The sequence below is a fragment of the Abramis brama genome (assembly GCF_963993115.1).
Source record: "Abramis brama genome assembly, chromosome: 25".
Taxonomy (NCBI): domain Eukaryota; kingdom Metazoa; phylum Chordata; class Actinopteri; order Cypriniformes; family Leuciscidae; genus Abramis; species Abramis brama.
The window spans coordinates 26,940,708-26,968,210 of record NC_139987.1 but is presented as its reverse complement, the minus strand read 5'-3'; the positions used below and the strand labels follow the sequence as shown (position 1 = coordinate 26,968,210).

Below are 27,503 nucleotides of genomic sequence, written 5' to 3'. Positions count from 1 at the left end.
GTCTTCGTTATCTACTCAAGATTTATTTAATGCAATGAATAGTTTTAAAGCCCTCAGATTGTGTGAGAAACAGATTACAGAGAACTGACACTGATTTGCACAGGAGAGCATGAAAGGTTAAAGCATGCATAATTGAAAAGTGAGATCTGAAAATCTTGAGAATGTGAAAGTTCAAAAGGTGGCCTTCAAAGCCCTCATATGGAAATACTTTTTTTTCCAAAAGAGCAAACGGTGGCGACTGGGTAAAATGTGAAGCGTATTGATTGGTCAGTGCGTTCTGTTGCTCCCACATTATGACCAGTGGCATTTACCAGCTCATTTCTGCAGTTAAAGTAAAGTTTGAAGCTCTCACTCATATCATACACTTTTTAAAATCATTGTAAGTTTACTTTCTTTCCCTGAGGAGTGCTTAATGTTAGTCGAGGTTTTCATCCTAAAAAGGGTCATAGTTTACTTTTATGACCATTTATCCTTTTCTCAATGTTAAATGCCATTTATAATCCATTTTAACACCACAAAATATCACGGTAAATTATCAAATCCATTGCTTATAGTACCTAGTACTCTTGTTTTCCCTCCAAAATGATGTCACATTCTGGACAATGATGTCATTGAGGGGGTGGCTTTTGTTTTTTAACATTAAATGGCATTTACAATTAATTTTACTTCAATAATTTGACATATTTCCTAACAAAACAGGATGAAAAAGATGAAAAAATTACTTGATTTATTGCATCCAGAATTGATTGGATGGTGAAAAGTGGACGTCAACTTTTAGGAGTACAGTACCATGCAGATGATCTCAAGCTAACAGACATGGATAAAAAGCACAAAGGCTTCTAATTTACAATGAAAGAATATAAATAAATGAACTGAATAATTTTCATTTCAACTTTATCTCTCCCAAATCACTTTATCAAACTTGAATGTTTGCCTTCTGTTGGAATACAGCAGATCTCAGACCAAAATGATGTGATTAGATCAGGGGTGGGCAAACTACGGCCCGCGGGCCACATACGGCCCGTTAGGCTGTTTAATCCGGCCCGTCGAGTATTTAAAAAATTGTCTTAAGATCGCATTAATTTTGCCTTTTTCTTGCAATACTTTGCGTTATATATAAATTGCGTTGCATATATTTGACAATCGGAATATCAGATATTTCATGCCATAGCTAACAAATGTAAAAAAGGAAAAATGACATAAAAGCAGATTATCATTCATTCAGCGCTGTTGTGGCTGCGGTGTGTCACGTAACAAGCTAGACGCGTCACCATGGAAACCAAACAGACAGCAACTTAAGCGCATAGACTTGGTGCACGTTAATGTTTTTTCCTTTTTTTGAAAACTCACAGAGAAAAAAATGTTTGGTAACCGCTTGCACACGTTTAGTTTTTCCTTTGATTTTTCTGCTATTTAGTTCTACTCTGGATTTGTGGATGTATCCTCCTGACTGATTCCGTTTACAAAACCTTTATCGCCCGGCATTCGACTACGCTCCCCTGTCTGCCATGTACAGAACCCGGTTTTGTTCATTAAATGTTCTGATCTGCATTTGCTTTTTATGTTTTATTTTATTATACTTAAAATAAATTTGTATATTCGTTTATTTCGTTTTTTTCCAAATTTTCGTTTTTTAAAAATTAACCTCAAAACATAACATGCTAAATGGGGGATATCTAGCATAAAAAAAAATGTATTGTCAGAATGTCGTCTCTCAGTTGTTGAATTTCGCGCAGACGTTGCCACAACGTAAATGTGTTTGCCCAGCCCGATCTCATGAAAGTGCGAATACCACGAATTGTATTTGTAGTTCTTATGAAACGCAGTTTTCGCGTGCATATGATACGCACTTAAAGGGATAGTTCACCCAAAAATGAAAATTCGGTCATCATTTACTCACCCTCAAGTTGTTTCAAACCTGTATGAATTTCTTTTTTCTGCTGAACACAAAAGAAGATATTTTGAAAAATCTCGGGTAAACCAAACAGTTGATCATGGACTCCATTGACTTCCATAGTATTTTTTTTCCTACTATGGAAGTCAATGGGGTCCATCAACTGTTTGGTTACCGACATTTTTCAAAATATCTTCTTTTGTGTTCAGCAGAAAAAAGAAATTCATACAGGTTTGAAACAACTTGAGGGTGAGTAAATGACAGAATTTTCATTTTTGGGCGAACTATCCCTTTAATGGCGTGTAATAGGCACGCACTCCGCACCCCTAATCCTAACCAAAGGGTTTACAGTGCGCAGCATATGCACGCAAAAAAAAAAATTTTTTGGCGTATAAATGGCACGAGAAATAAAATTCGTGGTATAGATACGCAATTTAATGAGATCGTGTTTCATAATCTGCTACTGGGCCGGCCCTCTGTCAAATTTTAAAACCCAGTGTGGCCCTTGAGCCAAAAAGTTTGCCCACCCCTGGATTAGATCATTCCTCTAATTCAGAATTTACTGAATTCTGTGCCTTTTAGAATATAAATATGCTTGTAATCTATAAAAACATTTGGCAGCATTTAAAGTGCATGCCACTGCTTAAACTTTATTCATTAGAACTTGATTGTTCACTTTACAGAAATTACACAAAGAAAAGATGGAAATAAAGAGCTAAGTTAGTATCAAACTGAGTTGTGAACTTTGACTAAAATTGGATGGACACAAACTAGAGATGCACAGATATGAAAAATATATATATTTGGCCGATACGATAACCGATAATTCTTTATATTTGAAAGCCGATAACCGATATATTGGCCGATAAATCTGAATCCAACTTTTTATGTAATTTTTGAGAGCCTGATTACAAAACCAAAAGTCTCACCATTAAAAACCATGTCTCAAACACACAATTATAATGTTCTCAGTATAATTTTATGTAGCTAATATGACAGACTTGCGCTGCACATGTTGCACTGAACTGTATTTTGCGTAGTAACTGTACAGGAGTGCAGTGGAGTGTACAGGAGTTTGTCACACGTACATGTATGTGCACAAATACACTGTATATACAGTATGTATGCACAATTGATGAATGTTACACTGAAGTGACTTGAGCTGAATATTGGCACTTTTGTCTTGTTGGCCAAGCTGCTTCTCGGGCGATTTAGAATATTGTGAAGCTGCTGTGAAAAAATCTATATTGTAGCTTGTATGCACATTCAATATATATATATAAACAGTATATATACACACACACACTGAATATGCATACAAGCCAAGTCAGAAAGTCAACTTTATTTCTAAAGCGCTGTGTGTGTGTACGTGTGTGTAGATATTGATAATTCACTCATGTTTAATTAACTGTGGTTAAAAAGTAAGTTTAATATTGTATTCAGTCTTATTTGATGGGGACATATGAGAGTTTTCAGTGTGTGTGTGTGTGTGTGTGAGAGCAGCAGGAGGTTGTGGTGTTCCTGGCTGCACTCGTTCATTGTTTTAGCGATTGTTCTTCCTGTTGAGGCTGCGAGAGGTTCTGTCCGGCCCGGCTGGCTCTATAGTAATTGTAGTGTGTTTGGGTCTGGTTGTCTTCTGATAAAGGATCAAAGTTGACCACGGCCCAGCACTAAACGACAGTGTTAGCAACACATGTCAACAGACGACATTTACAACCTGCGTTTCCTCCCGAGGAGGAAGTGAACAGCGCTCAACAGAGACCGTATCTCTTTATCCAGCCATTCAGAGCTCTGCTCAATGAGCTGGAGAAAAACACATTTCATCAATGGCTCAGGAGCAATGAAAGGTTTCAAATAAATTCTTTAAAGCTGCATGCGTTTTAAAAAAATGTTCAGATATGCTCAGAATGGCATACTAATGTTATTTTTGTATGTGGATCTTGTGCATGCATGGAATGACCTTCGACATTTGCTAAAATATGCAATATACAAACAGATCACTCTATGTTAAGAGCCAAATCCCATAATGCAATGCTCTCAATTTGATCAATAAACCAGACGTGATATCAACTGTTATTTGATCAAGCATACTTATTTTTGCACATTTTACAATTTGAATAAAAACAAATTTAAAAATAAAATATTTTTTTTGTGGATATTTGCTAAACTAAACATGCAACATAGTACATACTTAAACCTGTGTATTCTTGTTTTTGAAGTTAAAAGTTTACAGAAAGTTTCTTTGTTAACTTAAAGTTTCACAAACTTTTTGCGTTGGTAACAGTGTATATAATGTGATATGCAGTTGCTGTTTCTATGCGATGTGTTAATATTCCATTAATCACTGTTAAGCAAAATTATATTAAAATACAAAATAAATGAGAAATCATCAGAAATTATAATGCTGAGATTCTAACTGGATGTTGTTGAATTAAACATGCAACAGTGTGAAGTCATGTGACAACAATAAAGCATAGGCTACTTCTGTTTGATGAGTCCCGATTTGCATACTTATTCACTATATTTATAGTATAAATAGTGTGAGTAGTGTGTTCACACTGAAATTTCCAAAAAGAAAAAGTGCATTTCACTAACACAAAGAGAAATACAATACAAAAAGAAAAAGTGTGGATTGTTGAACACTTCATGCACTCAAATTTTGCAGTTTTCCTCACATATAGTGGAGGGGCCAAGCTATCAGACTGATCCTGAATGACAAAATAACTCCTTGCAGAATTCATACACTACAGGGTTGAGCATATAATACAAGTGCATAGTGTATAGTGCGTCATTTGGGACACAACTATTGTTTCACATACTATTTTACACCATACTATATGCAGTAAGCTAATATTCTATATATACATGTGCAAACATTAACATTAGTGCTAGATTTTCAGTGCATGGGTTTTCTTAAAGCGGCCCTATTCACATGTTCATCTTTCTTTAGTGTGTAATGTTGCTGTTTGAGCATGGAAAAGCTCTGCAAAGATACAACGTTATTCTCTATATTAGTGTCACTGTTTCTGAACTCCCTGAAACGCCTCCATTGAAGTCTGGAGTTTCTTCCGGGAACGAACACGTCACAATATTCCTCATTTAAATAATTCATACGCAGAATAAAGGGGCGGGGCCTGGTTGAGTTAGTTTGTAGTGTGTTAAACTGGCGGTTATGGTAAGGGACGGGACATTTCCCAAACACACTTGAAGCACTTGACCAATCACAACACACTGCTATAGCTGACCAATCAGAGCACAGTGTGCTTTTCAGAAGGAGGGGCTTCATAGAGACAGGAACTAAACAGAGCGTTACTGACAGACTGGGAAGAGAGGAGCTGCAACAATGGGGAAAATAATCAACATTCAAGCCAAAAAACATCATCAAGACTTTGATAAAGGGCACAATATGGCCTCTTTAAAGACCTCGTCCTGTGTCTGTGGTCAATGGTGTGTTCTTCCAGGCCTGAAGTCACAGAAAAGCTTGAGTTTGTCACTGTCTTCACTCAAGCACTTGGATTTCTCCCCCCGAACCCCCGGCCTCCTGTTCCGCACTGCTTTGGCAGGAACAGATCTCCTCACAGGCCTGAAAATGCTTCATGGGAATTATAGCTGAGGCTATTACAGTTTGTTCTTCCAAATGTACTGAGGGGCTGATGGTCTGGGCAAAGTGCTCCATCTTGGAGTGACTGTGCATCTGTGCTCTCAGAAACAAAATGAGAGTGTAAAGCGTTGGTCAGCATGGGTCTTCATCCCATCTGTCCGTTCCGCTGATGAAGAGAAGTGGAAAAACTACAAAACTCTGTGGGTTTTTCAGCCTAAAGCAATAAAATAAGTTTAAAATTTATTTAAAAATAAATAAAAAAAAATTTAAATTTTAAAATGCATTATTTTAAAATAATTATTCAGTTATCTTATCACTTCTGTTGCTTTACCAGCTAAAAGGGGCAGAGTCATTTTTTCCCATGTTAAAATAATATGACGGTGTAGAGATAACAGCATAAACGGTAATGCTGTCATTAAACATTGAATATATTGAATATACTAATATGACACTAAAGTATACTTTCATTTTGAAACTAAAACTGCCAGTAGGTGGCAACAATTCACGGTGTTAATGAACGAGTGATTGGTTGATTCATTCATTCATTCAAATGTAAATGAAGCTGTCTTTATAAGTCATTGAATCATTGACTCACCCGATTTGTTTAAAACCTTAAATTATTCAAGAATAAAACTTTGTTGATCGCAGAGGCAATGGTTCTGTCACTTGATAACTTAAACAGTCGATTGTTTTATAACTTATTTATTAATTGTATACCATTGGACAAAGTATAAAATAGCGATGAGATGATCATAAAATGAGGACTTAGTTGGGCAAATTCATGTGACCAAATGAACCTGGGAAATCTAAATCCAGCACACGAAATTCCCTATGGATTCATTTCGCCTGCAAAAACTCACCGAACAACAGTAAATGCGACCGCACCTGAACTGCACATTTAAGATCAGGGCATTTACTCTTTTTCTGCATATCGTAAATTTTGCAAAACACGACAAATAAAATGTACACGGTCTTAAGCTGCCCACCTTATCAGTGTGAGAATAAGTTCTTCCTGTAGTATTTAACGTCGTTCTGACATCTCAATGGTTGAAGCTCTTGGCTGGTAATTCCTGGAAGTTCGCCACTGAAAGCAATGGCGAGTGTGAGAGGATCCGTTCTTGTGTAACAGTGGTCAACCTTATCGTTGCGCTCCAAGTGTGAAGGAGCAACTCGAGTGTCACAATCTTCCTCTGCAGTCTGTTTGTCCACTTCCTGTTTAGTTTAGACAAGAGGGACGAGTCTCTGTAGAACTGGCATCTGGAAATGACCAAACTGTAAATCCTAAAGTTAATCTAACTCATAAGCACAGAAAGGATTGCTGAATAAACTGTATTTTAGACTCTCTTTAAAACTGGGAGTTTCTTACATCATCTGTTCCAAATCTAGTGAGCTGGACAAGTTTTAGACAAGTTTCCCAATGTGAAGGATGTTAAAAAAAATGCAGTCAGCACTATTATTTTTGCCTTCTCAGATATTGCAAATATTATTCATGAATAAGGCAATACCAGAATGCATTATGAGTTTGGTGGGGGGGGTGGGGGGGAATGCATGCAAGATTGTGTAGGGAAATGTATATTTTCAATTATAAAATATATTTATCATAATATCAATATAAAATATATATATATATATATATACTATTTTACTCAATATTTCTATATATTGTGTATTGTCCATTTATTTAAATACAATTCACATTTGTGTATATTTTGCTCCATATTTGTGTCTATTGTGATTTTTCCATTAATAAATATATTATAATACATTTCTCTAGACTCGTGCATCATCTTGCATGCTTTGTTTTTTCACCAAACAATGAAAATCAGTGATGTAAAATACCCAAGTGTCATGCACACAAACGACTCAATGATTTGCTTCCTCTCAAAAAACTAATTTTAATTAAAACAAAAATGTTGAATCATTAACAAGTTTATAAAACAGTGATTTAGTTACATAAATAAATTGATATCGGTGTATCAAATCTTAAATTCAACTTCATGAGAATGTTGACACGGGTGAAGAAGTACAATCGTTTACCTTGTATAATAAATAAAATGGAAAAAAAAGAAGATATTTCTGTTTCTAAACGAACAAAATAAAGTAAAATAAAAAGAGCTACAGACAAACCTCTAAGGAAGGGGACACTCGACAACGTTTTTGCACCAAAAACATAGGAAACCTGCTTTTAAAGCACAGAATACAGAACCATTCAGCTAAAATTAAAGACAGTAAAGTTGTAACCAAAGTTGGTTGGCTTTCATTTTTAACGAACAAGTTTGGTAGTTAGAACTCCAGTTTGGTTATTTTAAAGCGTTAAGACAAGGCAAGAAAGAAGGCTGTTTTCGTTTCGTTGAGGAATCCTATAGGAACGACAAAACGTTAAAAAAAACAAAAAAACAAAAAAAACCATTTGAACAGTCAGACCTACACAGCAACTTTCTGTCTTGCACAAAGTTAAGATGTCAGCAGATAGGCATGTACATGTTATTGTGCATAAAAATGGAGTTTCGTCGTGACTCGATTATTGTGGAAAGAAACAAGAGCGTCAGGCCAATCGCTCGGCATGTTTGCGTTAACATCGATACTGTTGGATCTACATTTCTAGGCGTTTTTTGAGGCACGTGGGCCTGCGTTTCTTGCATTCCCAATTCTTAATGCTAAGGCTTGCTGCTCTGGTTCACTGGGTGTCCGTCCAAACCACTGGTGCCCTCGGGTCTACGCCAATGCAAACTCGACTCAGATCGCGAATCCTGCATCAGCATAGAGACCCGACACACAGGTTCACTGCCCGATTCAAGCCCCGACAGCACGGCCGTGTTCGGAAAGGCACGCTAGCGCACTGGCACTACGGATGATACTGTGCAATGCAGATTAAATGTGAAAAAGACGAACTGAATTAAACATGCAACGTCAGGAGAAACGTTCCTCGTGGAATAATAATGCCTACCGTTTGCGTTTCCCGCGCAGTGCGCGCGCGCTAGCCTTCCGTTCCGAACACAGCCCGAGGCTCGCGTTTCGTTTAGTCCCTCTGATATGTTTTATTTCAGACCAAGGTACTGCAGCTTCAAGTATTTTGCATTACATAGAATATTCTTTTTATAAATTAGTTAACGTATACATTTTTTCAATATTCAGACATATACTATCATATATACAGTACAATAAAATGCTCTCATTCTTTCATGACCATTTTTTTCTTCTTTTTTTCCTTTTTTTCAAAGAGAATCCCTGAGATGTATGTCGACAGTCGCTAAGTTTCCACAAGCGCAAGCACAATGGGGTTGAAGTGTGTGTGTGTGTGACATGCTTTTGGACGAAACAGCACTGCAAAGCCACGCAATTAGCCTGGTGAACTGAAAAGGAATTTAAAAAAGAAAAAATGGAGACGTGTTTTTGTTTTTCTGGTTTCTAACACTTCTTTAGTACACTGGTAACGTGTGACTGGTTCAGGAAGGAGTAAAGCTGAAGCCGTACGAGGTACTTGTCACTTAGGATGGAGGTGTTGTTTGGTTTAAAGCCATTTTTCTTCTTCACTTTGAGGCTGTGAATGTTAAACAGAGAGATCTGGAGTGCTGTGTGGACTTTCGCCACTGGACAACATATACTCAGTGTAAACCCAAACGTCGTGACATACTCTTTCACACAAATAAAAGGGGAAACACACAAACTTCCAACAACATGACAACGTTCCACTTTTTTTTCCCGTTTTCTTTTTTTTGCGCAAGTCTATACACATAATACCGGTGTGGTTCGTAATGTTTTTCTCGTCTCTAGGCAAGCGAAAGCTAGCCGAACCGCTCTCGCACGAGCATCATGAGTTTCTTTTTGCCTTTGTATATCTGTTTCAGGTTGTCTATGAACTGTGTGAACTGGATGTGTCCGTCGTGCGCCATGAGGAAAGTCTCTCTGGCTTTGCTGAGGAACTCGATGAACTCGCTGTAGTGCCGTGGGCTGATGTGCGTGAGCCGCGAGTGCGTCGTGTTTATGTACGCCCCGATCGTGGCGTCCAAGAGCTGTCTTAGCGGGGCTTTATCCAACGACATCAACTTCCCAGAGTTCCTACGGCTATGCAGCGCCACCATGCCGGGCGTCGTCAGCGTGCAACGACGCAAAATGTCCGACAGCACGGTTGCGCACTTCACGCTTTTCACCACTAGGGGGATGATAGCGGCCAGCTCGTTCTTGCCTAGCGAGTGGCTAAGCGCACAAGCCCACAGTACGTCGTTAATAGCGGGATGCGTGTCCTGGTTGTAGCTCAAGTTCAAGTGGGCCATCGCTAGCGTGGCTAGTTTATACGCGCGCATCGGATACCCGCGGTGCTCCATGTAGCGCGCGATGGTGAACAGTTGCGTGTAGCTCATGCCCGTAGTGGCCGCGTCCAACACGATCTGGTAGGCCGTCTCGAAGGCGATGTGGTCCTTCTCGCAGAGCGTTAGCGCTGATAGCGCGCAGTTCTGAGGGTCCTTCATGGCGCACTGCAGGGCTAGCGTCCGCGCGCTGCTCGCTAGGTTCTCCTGCTGATGGCAGTCCAGATGTAGCCGTACGATGGTGCTGTTGGACATGACGGTGGTCGCGACGATGCTCGTGGCCTCGGTGGGTGTGAAGAGCGTAAACCAGCTCTGCATGATGCTGTCCAGTGCGTAGACCCCTGCGCACACACACACCAAATGTCAGTCAACGTCGTTAAAGAATGCAAAACTGTCCCTATTTATGTCCTTAATACATATTCTTATTGGGTTCAGTTATATATATATATATATAGTTATATATATTGAAGCAATTGAACTTATTGAAGCAATTGAACTTATTGAAGCAATTGCAACATTTTAATTATTCTAAAAATGATTTATATATATATTTTTCAATAAACTATTCACTTTATTAATAGTAAAATAAAATAACTATTTTGCACAGCTACTGCATTTATATACACAAATATGGGGCCTCATTTTTAAGTTTTGTAGATGCATTTAAATTCTGTGTACATATGAAGTTCTTTACAAAGGTAATATTTTAATTAAAATATTCTTGAAATATCATATATAATAAAATATATGTAAAACTATATAAAGCATATACAATTTTTTATATATATATATATATATATATCACAAATAAGATATATATATATATATATATATATTATTTTTTTTTATTTTTATTTTACTAGTTAATAGTTTAAAATTGCAATCCGTAATTTTAAACGGATTGCAATTTTGTAAAAAAAATAAGTCACTCATGGCTGTGTATTATGGTTATTTTACTCTGTTTAGCTATCATACCGTGGTAAAATCACAGTAAAGTGCAGCCTTGACTGGATAATTGCTTTTGTTTTAGCTAACCAAGATCTGGAAACACTGAAAGTTCAAACTTACCAACTTCTGTGGCACATGTGACTAGCCATCGTACCATCTCTCGCCGCCGCCAGTTCAGCGTCGAAAGCGTCATACGCATTACCTGAGAGACATCAGGAAAGAAACAGAAAACATGTAAGGAAATGAGCGCACACAGGTGTAAGTGTGTGTTTGATGGAGAAGTGTGTATACCTGAAGACCCAGCTCCAGGGAGACCTTTAGCAGAGTGATGTCCGGCAAACTGTCCATGAGCGTCGCGATCTTAAAGGCATCCTGCGCCAGTTTGAAGATATGAGAGGAGGAGTGAATGTTCTTCTGTATGGACTCTAATACTGTCTCTAACCTTCGGGCGTCACCTGCAAACAACACAGGACAACGACACATGAACATCTCAACCAGTGTGTTCCGCCTTTTATGATACATTACAACTGGAAGAATGCAAATTATGTAGTGTATTTTAAATTAAAAAATTATTGAAAGTTTGTTAAACAATTTATAAGCATATTGCATAGTTGTGCTTGGACTCGATGGTTTTATTTGTGAAAATAACGCAATGAAACATGACAAATTGTGCGACATAATTAATGCATTCATGATTAAACATTACTGTAAATATAAAAATAATTTAAGTATTAACATTAAGTTCATGAAATTAATATTAATGCATTCCCAATCGATTGCTGTCGATTCAGACTCCTCAGGTACTCATGCACATCCCTAGTGAAAATACAAGGGAGGACAGAGAATGTGTAATATTTCATAAATATTTAATGGGATATAAACGGGTTCACACAAGTGATGGAAATTGGACGTGACTGGCCATTCTGCCATTTCTGTAAACACTGCAAACAGTCGCCAGTGACCTTGGAGAAACATCAGGAGCTCAGAAACACTGTCTACAGCAAACACACACACGCACACGCTCTCGCACTCACACACACACACATACACACACACACTTACAGTCACGCACACGGCTTATGCTTAACTAAACACACTCTGCATACTTTACATGCACATGCATGCACGCGCACACTCTCGCGCACACACACACACTCACTCAGCATGAGCCGTGAGTCAGCACTAGAGCCAGATGCCCAGTGTGATGCGAGACGCTGAGAAACCCTTCAAACGCTGCGTTCAGAGACAGGATTTCCACTCATCCCCAGTTTGCTGATCTCTGATTTCTGCGCTGCTTTTAGATCTTAAAAATAGTGTGCAACTTTTCCAAGCCTGTTGTTTCTCCAAACCAAGGAGAGGAAAGCAGATTCGATATTTTACGGTCGGAACTCGTAGTTTTGTCGTCTGCTAGTGGAAACGCGCATCACAGGCCTGCATTAAGCAAACATGCAATAGCCATCATTTCAGCATCTCGGTTAACTATAGACTCGATACAGTCTGGAGATATAGTGATGGAGAGTGAAGGAGACTCTCTGACCTTTGGCTGCGGTCAGCATGGTGGAGGCCAGCTCGCACTGCTGGGACTCGATGTGGCTGAGGGTGAACCACCGCGGGTAACGGTTGGGGACGACTGATACTATATGGTGAGGCCGGGACATGTCGCCCGAAGGAGCCGTGGATTCCAACACTGGTAACCTACGAACCAAAGAGACACAGCAACATCGTCAGTTTCAGAAACAGCAGAACAGACAGAGCAAAACACACACACACGCGTTCTCACACACAGCAACATCGTCAGTTTCAGAAACAGCAGAACAGACAGAGCAAAACACACACACACACACACACACACACACGCGTTCTCACACACAGCAACATCGTCAGTTTCAGAAACAGCAGAAGAGACAGAGGAAAACACACACACACGCACTCACGCACTCACACACTCACACACTCACACACACAGAAACATCTTTTTATCAGCAACATTTATTTATCCAAAATAAACGTCTGTGTTGACATAATATATGTGTGTGCTTTGTATAATTATTTTGTATATATAAATACACACACATGCATGTATATATTTAAGAACAATTAGTTATTTATGTATAAAAAATATATATAATATAAATTATGCATAAATATATTCAGTATATACATGCAAATATTTTTAAAAATAATATATGTGTATGTATATATATATATATATATAGGCGGGGCTCATTTGCATATTCATAGAACTGCAAATACTAAATGAGGCAAGGGTGTCGAGTTACATTCAAGATATTATAAGGCATGAAGAAATGTTTTTCAAGGAAAAAACTTTTAAATGTGTCATTTTGATGATCAAAGATCAGTTTTAAGGGATACAATTATTGACTGCAGGGGGACTTTAAAAGTTAAATGTCAAAATGATTGAGATAAAAAAAAAAAATGAAAGTGGGCGGGGCTTACTGTTCACTAAAGACGAGTGCGAATTCCATCGTTTTAAAGATGAAGTCTGAAGACTGCATGGGAAGATGGAAGTAGCTAAACGTTTAATATTTGATATCAATATTACTAATCTTTTGGTTGCCATTAACTGACCAGGAAGTGATTTATGGACATAAATTATCATTTAAAAAAGGTTTCAACAGCTCTAGAAGCACAGCAGAAGTTCCTCTGGGAAAGGACAGTGTGTCGTTCAAAAAGAGAGGTTTTGCTGTATTGTTTTAGCCAGATAACATGAGCCTGGAGGCGGCCGGTGGCCTTTACACACACACACACACCATTAATACTACAACATGGCAGAAAGAAGCATCCAGCTGGATTTGACCCTGTTTTAGGCATGACATGAACTTCAGAGATCTTCCATATGAGCACATCTTTGCCATGCACTTATAAAATGGACATCCTCATTATGACAGATGTCGAATATGACCTTGTAAATTGCCCATTAGTTGCATGTTGGGCATCTTTAAGGCTACTTTCTGTATCTAGCATGACTTTCCAGTCATATGCAACTTCCAATCATCTATCTGATCACACATCCTCATGTCAGAGCAGGATTCGTCCGTTCGTATATGTCGAAGCATCATGTCCTGGCATGGAGATAATTACGGAGTTATCTACAAAAGGGAATTGTATTATGAGGAGATCAGGCCTCGTCTGAGCCGATGCCGCGGAGAGCAGTTATTTGGAGACCGTGGTCTTTTTATAGAGAAAGTCAATACTGAGCCCGAAGCTCCTGCGCCGGCTAAACTTAGAGGATCTTTGTTTGATACCATTGACTTTATACGTGAAAATCCCCCGGTAAACGCAATCCAATCAAAATATAATACAATACCAGACATTTTGTGTGTGTGTGTGTGTGTGTGTAGGTTGCTCAAAAAAGAAAGATTAATAAAACATATGAGAGGAAATCTGTGACAAGATGTCGATGTAAATCTGTTGGACCAGAACCAGCCAGAAACCAGCACACGATCAAAGCGAGCTGTGATGTTCACAGTGAAATCTCTCGAGTCCGCTGTGCTTAACTGCATATTAAACATCAGAAGTGTTCGGATCGGCTGGGATTGTGCTTTTTTGAGTCCAGTGTGCGCAGAAAAATGATGACATCACGCCTGGTTAGGACACAGTTGCACATTGGGCCTCGCTCAAGAAACACAAGCACAACAAACTAAATCGCGGTGTAAATCAATCATTAAAAACATTATGCATAAATGCCAGATATCAATCAACACATTCTTTAGGTCATGTGATCATCATTTGAACCAATTTGCCCGAAAGTGACAATTTTGTCTCAATCTCGATCACAAATAGTTCGTCACGATATTCCAATTTTGCGCATATATGACATTTTCAACTCAAACAAATACTGAATTGAATGCGACTATTAACATTAGAACACGCAGAACTGATCTCTGTCGTTAATGCGCAAAACTTGATGCTTTGAAACAAACACATCAGTTTACGCAAGAATAGTTGTATGAACGATTTACACTGATATTAGTTTTGCTTGTGTTTCATGCGCCCGTTTTGTGTGATCCACACACACACACTCTCTCTCTCTCTCACACACACACACACATAAACACTCTCTTACACACACACACACTCTCTCACACTCACACACACTCTCTCTCTCTCTTACACTCACACACTCTCTCTCTTACACTCACACACACACTCTCTCTCTCTCTCACACACACACACATAAACACTCTCTTACACACACACACTCTCTCTCTCTTACACACACTCTCTCTCTCTTTTACACTCACACACCCTCTCTCTCTTACACTCACACACTCTCTCTCTCTCTCACACACACACACACACACACACACGTAAACACTCTTACACACACACACTCTCTCTCTCTGTCTCTCTCACACACTCACACTCTCTCACACTCACACACTCTCTCTCTCTTACACTCACACTCTCTCTTACACTCACACTTTCTCTCTCTCTTACACTCACACACTTTCTCTCTCTCTTACACTCACACACTCTCTCTCTCTCTTACACTCACACACTTTCTCTCTCTCTTACACTCACACACAGGGTTTGTACGCATACACAAACGGCCATAAACACAGTGTGTGTGTGTGTGTGGTGAAAGCAGCGCTCTGCATTACCTCTGCAGCCCAAATTAGACTCAACGACACATATTTATTATTCACACTTTTTCAAAAACTCATTTTCAGTGGGCATGAATTATTTAGCAGTTTTCCAAGCAAAAGGCGCTTTTTGATTAAACGGTGCCCCAGATAACCTCACGCCCTATACACACACACACACACACACACACACACACGAGAATCAGTGGAGATGTAACTGTGCCTTCTCTGGGTGAGCGAAGGCGATAAAAACAAGTGACGGAAGGGGAAACTGAGCCACAGTCGCGTGTGTGTGTGTGTGTGTGTGTTACTATAGGTGGACATGACGGCTTTCGTGTGGCCTGTGGAAACTCACCGCATTGCTCTCAGTGCAATTTTGTACGCCAGTTCGGCATCGTGAGGTAGGAGGCATGTGAAGAGATACTTGGCAAACGTGTGCATCGGAACGCTCTCTCTATAGATGAGCTCTCCCAAACCACTGTAGGGCCCACCTGCAAGAAAACACACTGCGTGAGACACACTTCAACATCCAGGACAGCTGCATTAATCTTCATTTAAATCAGGGATTCCTGAACTTTTTTGTCAGCCGAACCCATTTGACCCAAATCATTTTTTAAGCCCCCCCTGAGATTTTAACCCTATAAAGCCTGTATGATATTTGATGCACTGATTTCTAAGGCCTCTAAATGATCAACATGATCAAAACTTTGCTGATCAATCTGTCTTCTGTTGTCTTATTGTAATTTAGACTTTTTCAACAAGTAAAAAGCCTTTTAGTATAATTGTAAAAACATCCACCTTATGCTTGTCTTTTTTGTTATTTCTTGTTTTTTATAAAGTAAATGTAAGAATAACTTTGATATTGTTTGTAATATTTCAAGATTTCAACACTTACTGGACTGAAGCAACTTCAGTTTACTTGATTATCAATATCATGAGTCTCAAATTGGATCATCAGGAAGGTTGAGGAAGGTTTATTTGTTCATTTCTCAATCATTATTGTATTGCATTGCATTATATATTTTAAAAGTACAGAGCTTTGATCATAAAACTAAGTATTTAAATATCATTTTAAGACATATTGGCAGTAATTGATATTTATATCCATTTTATGTAAGTATCTGCTATACTGTTATAAAGATTTACATTACAAGCATCAGAATTTCATCCTTTGATATAAATGTTCAATAAACTATTCCATTATAAAAAAAAATTAAAAAAAATAAAAATCTGAGCATTATTTCATGTCAGGCTTTACAGGGTTAAGTAATGTCAATTTAACAACACGTTGTCATTTTCATGGTTCTCTGATGCTGGTAAATGGTCACATGACATGCAAGTAAACACAAAATATTTCATCCTTTTTAGTAAGTGTTATGCATCTTGTTTAACCAGTTATTTATTGTCATTAATAAGTCCTAATCAACGTCTTTAGATGTAAAACTTTTGTGATATGCGTTTAAAATGACATCATCATTAAGTTTGTACATTTCTCTTTCAGCACTAATGTTAACAAAAGTCTGAAAGTGCCATTGATGACTTCAAAAAAGCTGACGTACTATTTCAAGAGATAAAACGCATGCAGAAGCTGTGAGATGTGGTTAGATATGCACAGATTTGTTGGTACAAACAGGGTGTAAGAGTGTGAGAAAGAAACGCCTTAGGAGGTTACTGTTTCACCTCACACACACCCAAGACACCCTTCTGCATGACGCATCAAAATCACATAAAGCGCTGTGGCGGAGCACTTCAAATTCCACCATGCATATCGCCATCATAACATCATAGTTCGGTCGTAGGTCAAGAACACACACGGATAACATCCTCTCTGAAAAGCTGCAAGCAACATTATCCATTTCCAGGCGAAACGCACAAAAAGCAGGCTGAGATGGGCTTGTGGTGTTGTGCTGCATCATGGGTAATCTGCTTACAGATCGTTTTACAGTACCCCCCCCCCCATCCTCAAACCACACGGCCACTTTCAAGAGCGCAGGGCTTTTTTCACACTTGCCTTCAATATAAAGCCATATGTGAAAGCTTAGCTTTCCCTGTCATTAGATTATTTGTGACTGAGAACGCAGCGACCACAAGCCTCTTCACAAATACACACGGCACATGACATACAACAGACACCGACAAAGCAACCAAACTAAACATTCATATGTGCTGCCTACCTAGGCACTATTTAACCAAAATAAAACCTCATATGTGATGCTCTAAAATAGGCAGAGACTCACAAATAGTGCTACCCATGTGAAGTGCATGAGAGACTTAGCATGGTGCTAAGCATAAAAATACATATTACACACAAATATTTGTCAAATAATATATATTAGTAGAATTAAATATTTAAGCAAATAATCAGCATTTATCTCAACTAATTGGCCATCAAGATTTCATTTTTATACTGAGATTCTCTGCAGTGCATGTTTATGCTGGCCTTGTCAGATCTCTTATTTTGGCTAAATTATAAACAGCACTGCAAGTATACTGCAGAGCTAATGCAATCCCAGAATGCCTTGGGACAAGCTTTGAGAAAAAAAAAATACGTTTAAGATGGCTATATATTTCATTACTAAGTACATATTTTTAAAAAATAGGACAAAAATATCGAGTAAAATTTAATTTGACTGTTTTGATGCTTATTAGAGCATCAAGTTGTTAGCTTAGCAACATGGTAATGTCTTTCAAGGGATGCAAGAGTCAGACTAACTCCTATCTATAACAAACCAAAATGTAGGGATGCACCGATATGAAAATTTTGATAAAACTGATAATTCATACTTGAAAGCCGATAACCGATATATTGGCCGATAAATCTAAATCCAAATTTTTATTACATTTTTGAGAGCCTGATTACAAAAGTCTCACCAGATCCCAAGCACACAATTTTACGTAGCCGATATGACAGACTTGTATGGGGCCCTTCACTGTATTTTCCTGTTTTAAAGTGATTCCAATCATATTTCAAGTAATTCAAAACCATCATGTTGAACAGTGCGCATCTGAAGAGTCTCAGCTGAAGAAAATAATACATATATATCGGCCAAATTTTCTAATTGGGTCGATACCGATAACATTAAAAATGATCATATATCGGCTGATACTGATATGGTGGCCGATATATTGTGCATCCCTACATCATCACCAAATTCTGATGCTTAACTGCTTATTATGCTTAAATAGCATTAAAAAAACATATTTCAGGTTGGTAAAGCCATTGAGCATGTGGAGTCCCAAGCGCATCTCAGAACATTGACTTTTAAAAGTAAAGGTAGATTCTTACGCTATGACATTACCATTGGCCGATTGGCTCTTTTATTTAAAAGGACTTATTCCACCATATTGCATGTTGCACATTCTCCCATTCATAGTAATATGAGTGAACTGTGCAATTGAACTATCTATGTAGCGAGTAGACAGCAAGGCAGCTCACTAGGCTTGGAACAGAGCTGCAGTCACGTCTTGCTAAAGTTTCTAACTAAAAACACACACACACACAGCTGAGCATGCTATCTCTATTACGGCGTGTGCTGGAAGGGGTGGCATGCTCTGGATGTCTCTCAGTGTGAGAACACTCTTGTTGTTTTGTTGGATTTTCATATTTGACCAGAACTCCCCCAAACCCTGTAGCCAATCGAATGCATGCCTTCCTGTTCATTGTGCCCCCGTCACGCTCTTGGCATTCGCTGGGTGGAGGAATCCACACTGCGGGGCCAGTTTATCAGTTCTCTTCATTCTTTCAAAACAACCCAGTGGCATTCAGAGGCAGAAGACCGTTTCGTTTTACTCCCAACACCAGCCGCGAGTGAAACAAACAGCCTCGTCCACCACTGAGCACTTTTACACATACTGAACACCGCTCTGAGGGAAATGTGACCTAATGCAGTCTGTAACTTTGTTAAACTAGGAAAACAACTAGGTTTCTGAAGTAAACAAGAATGGTCCTTGCCCCTGCAAAAGTTAGCAACTTTCCAAATTTCTGCTAAGCTGTTGTAGGTGGTAAAGAGTCAGTTTCTAAGGTATTCTTAGTGGTTACAAGGGCCTTGAAAAGTAAGCGACCACCTAGCAAGGCCCAATCAACCACAGAATACCTTTGCAACTAACAAGCAAGCGCTCAGAACACCCTAGCACTGCCCTAGAAACAACTGGTGAGTTTTGCAGAGGAAATGTCCATGATGTTGTGATCCTTAGATCGGTTCACTTTAATTCAATGCATTTTTACGCTTATTGGACTATCAACTTTTGGAGGGTCCCGTTCCTGGGTTTAGCTCCCATACTAGTTAGACAACTAAACCAGCAAATTAAGGTCTTTAGGATATAGGAACCTCTTATCAGGTGTATTGGAGAAGGTTGTAGCTAAACTCTGCAGGAATGCAGCCCTCAAGGAGAAGGATTTTGACAACTCTTGTCTATACCATGTGCAATACTTGAGCAAGTTGTTAAAGGCATGCTTCATAAACGAAGTATTTGGCTAGATATTTAGCTGACGCATGAGGAAATCAAATGCATCCATTCCAGAATCGTTAACTACATCCAAATTGCTTCCTCAGGCTATTGATATCTTTTAGCTGTAGTTAATGAAAAACCAAATAGCATTGCCATCGTTCCCTCCGGTCGCACCGTAAATCTGCGAAAGCACCAATACTTACCCTCTAATAGGAAGACAGCTTGCTTGCGGAAGATCTTGACCAGGGTGTCGTCCAGGTCCACTTCCTGCAGTTTGGCGATCAGGTGCTCCTCGTTGCGGCACACCTTCTCTTGGGCGTACAGTCCGTCGGGCATGATTCTTTGCTGACCCAGTCCCATCAGGGCCGTTTCCACCGCCAGGGCAAGGTATGATTCACCCTCCTCCAGGAATCGGCGCGTGGACGGAAACAAGTGCAGCTCGCTGTGCTTGCTCGAGCTCATTGTGCTGGCTGCAGAGGGCGAGAAACAGAAAGCTAGTAAGAAACTGGGAGGTGGTGACACCTCCAGAGTTAACCACTGTAGTGAGACCTTCCTCCCAGGCACTCGTTCTTAGACAGGTCTTGTCGTATAATGAGGCACCAGAGAGGAACTCTGCCTGGTCTAATGAAGCAGCTCAGCCGGATAGGGCATAAGGCAAGGCATGCTCAATTAGGCTCCTGAGTGACTGAGGTAATACACTGTACCCTGGATTCGCAAATGCATTGGATAGTTCATGCATCGCATTCATATCTGTGAGATGGTGCGAAATGCTGTTGGATATGACGAGGCTCAGGCTGTATTTAGAAACTAGGAGAGAAAGAGAGAAAGACAGACAGGCTGAGCCCTTGCTCTTCACTCTTCACTGATCTCAAACTATGTGGTCGCCAACTCCGACGTGCAGCTCTGAGCCTCGCAATCCTTCCAACCAATTCCGCACCGAATCCAGCTTTTTAATTGGCTGCAATGGAGTCGATTGGAAAGGCTGTTTTTGTGCTGAGGATTGGTCCCTTATCCAATCAAAAGTCTGTATTTAGTGCGCAGGGATCAACATCTCAGCCAATTAAAAGGCTGAATATGGTGCTAAGGATTGACGCCTCAACCAGTCTCTCAACTGGCTTTGAGAAACTTATCCTTAGCACCAAATCCAGCCTTATAATTTGCTGAGAAGTCGGTCTTTCTGCACCAAATCCAGTCTTAATGGGTGTGAGGAACTGATCCACACCAAATTCAGTCTTCTAATTTATTAAGAGGTCAATCCATAAGTAACAAATCCACCTTGTTGATTGATTAAAAAGGCTGGATTGTTTTGTGCTGAGGATTGGCCCTAATCAAAAGGCTGGTTTTAGTGCAAAGGGTTTGACCTCAGCCAATTAAAGGCTGGATTGAATCCTCAACCAGTTTAATCCCTCAGCACCAAATCCAGTCTTTTCATTGGCTGTGAGGAACCGATTTGGCGCTAAGGAGTCGGTCCCTTAGAACCAAATCTATCCTTTTGATTGGCTGCAATGGATTTGATGCCTCATCTTTTGATTGGCAGTGAGGAATTGAACCTAAAGACCAAGTCTACCTATCTGATTGGCTGGGTGTCATCGATCCCTCAGCACCAATTCCAAGCTTTTAATTGGACGTAACGAGTCATTCCCTCAGGTTTCTATAATTGAGATTCCACTATGCAAACACAGGGCTAAAATAAGATGCAATTTGCATGAAGGCCTAAAGATATGCTAAGATTAAAACAAGTTTCATAAAAGGAATTTTGAGCAAACCCCTCCTTTAAAACCTTGAAAGACAAAGCAAAATGGCCATGTGTTAAAAAACACATCAAAAAACCCTGGATTTCTGATCGTTCATGCCTTTATTATTTTAACAACAAAGTGAATCCAGGGCTCCATGTTCTTGGTTACACATTAATACCAATGGTGACTCATTTGGGGCTAATAATGAGAAGCATCATAATGTTTTAATGATGCCTCTTTGGACCTGTGCAGATGGCTCCGGGAGGATTTAATGTCCTAATCAAAAATGAGCGCGAAGAGGGAAGCTCGAGGCTTCACACCTTCTTTTTTTCTGCAATCCAACCACCAAATCTCTTTCTTTCTCCTTCACTAATAAACTCAAAAGTTCAAAGACAACCACAGAGAAAGAGAAATAAAAGCCAGTGCTTTGGCTTAAGGGGAGCCTTGTCTACTCGTGGACTAACTGAACAGCCTCACTAGCAAGAAGCCCTAGACGGGAAGCTGGGGAATTAGGAGGGATACATCAGGCAAGTTACGACTCCTACATAGTCTACAGATCCACAGTCCACATATCCGGTGTCATGCAAAATCCTATCCCCATCAAAATCTCTTTTGGACCATAGGAACTCCTAATTAGGTACAAGTTTGTTTGCATGCACACTAGGCTAATGGCTCATTGGTGCCCATCTTGAGTTGGAGACGGGCGATCGCACCTACGCTTTCTGATGCCAATCAGAATGGGCATAAGCCCAAAGGCAACAATAACGTATAATTGCAGCACCATGTTCTCTGATTGTGATACAGTCATCTCTCCAATCAAAGCTCATGAATAAGAGATGGGAACAGAAAACATTAAAATTAAAAGTGCATTAAAAATGCAGCAGTGAAGAATAAAGTTACAACTTTTAGGCTCAGATAAAAGAGACTCACCCTTTACTCTTAATATATACCATATCTTTTTAATCAGATACCATATCTTTTTAATCAGAGTCTAAAGTAGAAGCATAAGTGAGGTTAGTTAGAGAGACAGCTGATCGGGTCCTACTACGGTGGTCTAAAAATGTGCGGAAAACTCCCATTGCAAATGGATGTTGTGTCAATAACAAAGCAAAAACTATGTTCCTTAATCATTTTACAGCCATGGAGCACATGGCACATGCTGTAATTTTTTTTTACATTAACAGTTTTAACTATAAATATTACAGAGGACGTTTAAGATGCCTGACGCTTTAACAGGGTGTTAACAGGACAGTTTCGTAAAAACACTCTGTAAATAACACGAATCATAAAGATTGTGATGTGCTACAGCATCTCGCGTCTCAGTACCTGAGAAATCTAGAAACCCTCCTTGCGAACCGTCTTCATCCCCGCGGCCTGTTTCCATCAGCGTGCTGAAGAGCGTGCCGATGGGGTCCAGAGGGTGTCCCACCCATCCTTCTAGATTAGTGATGGACGTCACCCCTTTATGAAGCAAATCTAGAGGGAGAAAACAATAAAAGGGTTTGTTTTTCAAAGGTAAACAAACAAACACTCTTTTTGACCTTATATCGTACCTTGTTATTGCAAAATAACCAAGATGGCGGACAATTTTTTTCAGTACTGTCATGCATTGATAGAAAACTTTTTAGGGTATTGAGTGGTTATTAAAATTACTCATGCTCTATTCATTCTAACAGTTGATTCTTGAATCACATGAACTCCCAGAATGCATTGCAAAGAACTCTCATCCAAAAATGGAAGATGAATGGAAAGAAACTATATTTCATTTAATACAAAAACAAATACGTAATATATTGATAAAAACAGCACACCTACCAAGAGACAAACAGTCTGACTTTGTGAGGCGTCTCTTGTGGATATCACTGCACTAGTGTTTTACATAAAGCCCAGGACCGGGCCATAGAGCCGCCTCATTTGAATAATATGAATTATGCGTGGGCACTTTCACCACAACAAGTAGTCATTTGCATTTAAATGCAATTGACCTGAGCCCTGCTGGGCACAAGTGGACATTCAGCTCTAGTGAAGAGCAGTGCTGCATGAAACCGTTACCTGGCCATTAGACACTGAGACACAGAGCACAGGCACACGCTGCTGAAAAGATAATTGGGTAACAATGCTACCATTTCTGGCCTTTTTGGCACTGTTAGTGATACAGATAACAGAAAAAGGACAGAAAATGATGGAGAGAAAATGCCAGTTTCAAACTGCACGTGATTTGCATCAAATTGCCTGCAAGACCTTCGTGTTCAACAGAAATAGGTGATTTCTGGCAACATGAGCGACTGCTGACAATGCAATGACGGTCTGTCAAGACAAAACAAAAAATGTTTTACCATCTAACACCATGTTCTAACTGGACGTGATGCGATAAGATTCCAGTGACAAGCAATTTGTTAGTCCACACCAGACGCCGCTACGAGATGCGACAAAGTCAATCCAAAATCACAGCCAATCAGAAGAGAGTGTGGGCGGAGTCTCTCTGCAAGTGCACTGCACTCAACCAAATCAATCCAAAATCACAGCCAATCAGAAGAGAGTGTGGGCGGAGTCTCTCTGCAAGCGCACTGCACTTGCAACCAAATCAATCAAAAACCACAGCCAATTAAAAGAGAGTGTGGGCGGAGTCTCTCAGCAAGCACAATGCATTCGCAACCAAATCAATCCAAAATCACAGCCAATCAGAAGAGAGTGTGGGCGGAGTCTCTGCAAGCGCACTGCACTCGCAACCAAATCAATCAAAAAGATCACAGCCAATTAAAAGAGAGTGTGGGCGGAGTCTCTCAGCAAGCACAATGCACTCGCAACCAAATGGATATATAATCAAATTCACAAATATAACACCATTTTAACAGCATTAAAAATAAATACCGAGTGACTGAAACAATCTTTGCCATAGAAATTGTTCGTTCACAGTTTGAACGTTCTCCTTTTATTTTCAAAATCTGAGGTGAATTATCCATCATCCATAAAGGTGACGCAAAATGATATTCAACCTCACATCAAATAAACTAAATAAAGCATATAATTAGTACCTGAGATTGTATATTGTTGTTCTAGCCACGACGTCGCAGTAATAGACGTTGTCACATCTGGTTACGGTGTAATATATCACGCAATATAACATTATACAGCATGTGCCATAAGCAGTGATGCGTCACAGCAACTACCAATAGGAACTCAGACATGGTCTCTCTCCTGTAGTCGAATGTTGGCAAGTTCATGTTAGCTCATGTTTCATTCCATAAGATTTGTCTCTTCCCACATACAGCAGTAATATTAAACGATGCATGGGAAACCATGCCGCCAGTCTAAGGAAGTTCATGATAGGATGCATTATGCACTGCTTCAACTTATAATCAAACGCTTTCACCGACCGAATGTTCATTTTTAGCAGACATCCCAGTTTTGAACTCACCTTTCTTGTGGTTTCGGAAGAGCTCCAGCTGTTTCTGCTGCTGCCGGCGCAGGGTGTTGACGATGGCGATGGCCAATCGCAGTGCTTCCCGTGGGTAACCGTGAGATCTCAGTGCATCTACTCTGGCGCAGGCCGTAGGGACGTGTTCTGCCGTTCAAAAAACATGCTTTAAAAACCTCAGACGAGCACAACAGAGAAACATATTCGCCCGCACGCTAAAAATTAAAAATCCCTTTCATTTACAGTCAAACCAACATGTATTCAGACGCCTCAACATTTCTCACATTATCACAGTTTATTCACTATAGTTTAGAAAATGGGAATGAAATATGAGCAGAACTCAGTTGATATTTGACTGGTTTTGTCCGTCCTTCTGTTAGACTGTCTCACACATGAATTATGTTGAATATCTGTCAGCTGTTAAATTTAACTACACAATTAGATAAATTGGTCCCTAATTTTTATCAATTTTACTGGTAGTCCAATATATGAAGGGTATAATATGTCACAGTTTACTTTATTTTGCTCTCCTCACTTACATAAATTAACTATAATCTACAAAATGATATCTGGTGTCTGAATAATTTTTTGGTTTGACTGTAGAAACTCTCGTTCTCGCTCCGTATAAAGCCTCCATTCATTGCTTTTTTCCTTAAACTCACTCTCCTTTTTTTTTCCTTAATGCTATAGAACTGCACAACACAAAGAGGCGAGTCAAGCGAACGTCTTTTTCCGCTCACCGTGCCACAGGGGCCAGCCGCGAGAGTCGAAGAGCGAATTTTCAGTGTTGTCATGGTAGCAGTAGTTGGTGTAGAGGTCGTCGTTGATAATGTGCTGTAAGTGGCTGTCTTGCCAGTGGAGATCGCATGCCTCGATGGCTCGTGTGAAAACCGTCCGGTGGGGCCGGGTGCCCAAATCTGAGGAAGAGGAGGAGGAGGAGAGACAGGGAAGAGAGAAAGGAAATTGCTCTGTCATTCTCAATGCTAGCTCTGAGAGCGAGGCCCGCGGGGGCCTGTCAGTCAGGGCCAAACAGTAAAACCTTCGGAAATAAGTCCGTAGATTAGTGCAGCGAGCTGACCTGTCATTCACGGGGGGTGCAGATCCTGGCGTGACTGCTGTAAGGTGGCTCTACATACTACAGCCAGCTGATATAGCTAGAATAAATCATTATATCAAGCCTTTTGGCAGTAGCCTATTCCACATATACAGAAACTAAACAAGTGATAACACCAATGAATCAGTGAATTCGGTCTCTTCTGCTCACCAAGGCTGCATTTATTTTATAATTTTTGTTGTTGTAATAATTAGCTGCTCAAGAAACATTTCTTATCAATTAGAGCTGCACGATTCTGGATAAACTGAGATTTTAGTGAGATTCTCCCACTATTCTGAACAGACAACTAAACAAATCATAATTTACTATAGATTCTGAGAAAATGTAAATTGCTGCAGTCCACTTAAAATGTTTAAATCAAATTAAAAATGATCATTAAAGGGGCCGTATGTAAGATTGTGGCCAAAACTGGTACTGCAATCACTTTCAAATTACTGTAGAGCGGTGTATAAGTATTTGAAATGAACATGATTTCTTAATGTCTAGTGACATATCAGAGCCATTTTATGATTAATTGAAATACATTTCTTACATACAGCTCCTTTAAATTATTATTATTTTTAAAATCGGGGAGAGTGAATGATTCAATGACTCACTCATAAATAAAACAATTTTTCCAGGATTCTTTGATGAAAAGAAAGTTCAATTAACAGCATTTATTTGAAATGGAATCTTTTGTAACATTATAAATGTCTTGAATATCATGCATATATAATGCATCCTTGCTGAATATTACAATTTCTTCAAAAAACACTTTAACAGCAAATAAAGCATTCATTTTTTTACTGTCAACAAAACATATAAACCATATCAAAAATCGCCGCACCTTAGTGCAAAATCTCTAATTAAATCTTAGACATTTATCCGACTAGTCTAGAACCCATTCATACCCAAAATACCTTCGGAAAGGGGAAGTCATTTCTCAGCAATTACCTGTCTGGAGCATGAATATTTATAACAAAACACATAATAAAGTCTCCGCAGACGTTGTCGCCACAGTATAAAAGACCTGACTAATCGAAAAGTTTCAATAGAGCTATGTCCCCCCCCCCACCAACCCGCCCCTCGCTTTTGCCCAGAGTTATGATTAGCACAGCAAGGACAAAAGCCAGGGAGGAAGTAGTGAACCGCTGTTATTAGGGGCATTCCATTAGTCACACAAAGCCTAATAAAAGGGGCGCACAGAGGCACGGTTGATTAAAACACCCACCATCATCATCACACACACACACACGCTTACCTTGGTTGCCGTGAGCACCCTGAGGCAAGGCATTGGTTAAATTGGGCAGCTCGTTGCCGTGGTTACCGTCCTCCAAGGGACACACGTCCACGCTGTTCCACTTCTTGAGCTGCCGAAGCCAAGCGGCCTTCTGCTCCGGCTTACAGTGGGGGTTCAGCACGATACACATCCACAAGGCACCTGGGAAAC

The 27,503-nt window shown here is 39.7% G+C and overlaps 1 protein-coding gene and 1 long non-coding RNA gene across 4 annotated transcripts in view; both read right to left on the bottom strand.

The window, feature by feature from the left end:
- Window positions 1–6,688, bottom strand: part of LOC311076449 — a 30,247-nt gene extending 23,559 nt beyond the window's left edge. For 2 of the 3 annotated variants that reach the window (XR_014604672.1, XR_014604673.1), the window contains exon 1: window positions 6,482–6,687. This is a non-coding gene — a long non-coding RNA (uncharacterized lncRNA). Of the gene's footprint in view, window positions 1–6,481 lie in introns of all 3 variants that reach the window. The other variant, XR_014604671.1, reaches the window with a different exon arrangement.
- Window positions 6,689–7,374: 686 nt separating this feature from the next.
- The window catches only part of LOC311076763 (zinc finger SWIM domain-containing protein 6), an 81,271-nt gene continuing 61,142 nt past the window's right edge, over window positions 7,375–27,503 (bottom strand). The window contains exons 5-14 of the mRNA XM_084105187.1: window positions 27,315–27,494; window positions 25,701–25,877; window positions 24,961–25,107; window positions 22,869–23,018; window positions 20,010–20,276; window positions 15,713–15,848; window positions 12,288–12,445; window positions 11,042–11,205; window positions 10,871–10,952; window positions 7,375–10,143 (exon numbers count right to left, since the gene is read on the bottom strand). Of these exons, the coding sequence (XP_083961313.1) occupies window positions 9,281–10,143; window positions 10,871–10,952; window positions 11,042–11,205; window positions 12,288–12,445; window positions 15,713–15,848; window positions 20,010–20,276; window positions 22,869–23,018; window positions 24,961–25,107; window positions 25,701–25,877; window positions 27,315–27,494 (2,324 nt within the window). The 3' untranslated portion in view covers window positions 7,375–9,280. The remainder of the gene's footprint in view (window positions 10,144–10,870; window positions 10,953–11,041; window positions 11,206–12,287; window positions 12,446–15,712; window positions 15,849–20,009; window positions 20,277–22,868; window positions 23,019–24,960; window positions 25,108–25,700; window positions 25,878–27,314; window positions 27,495–27,503) is intronic.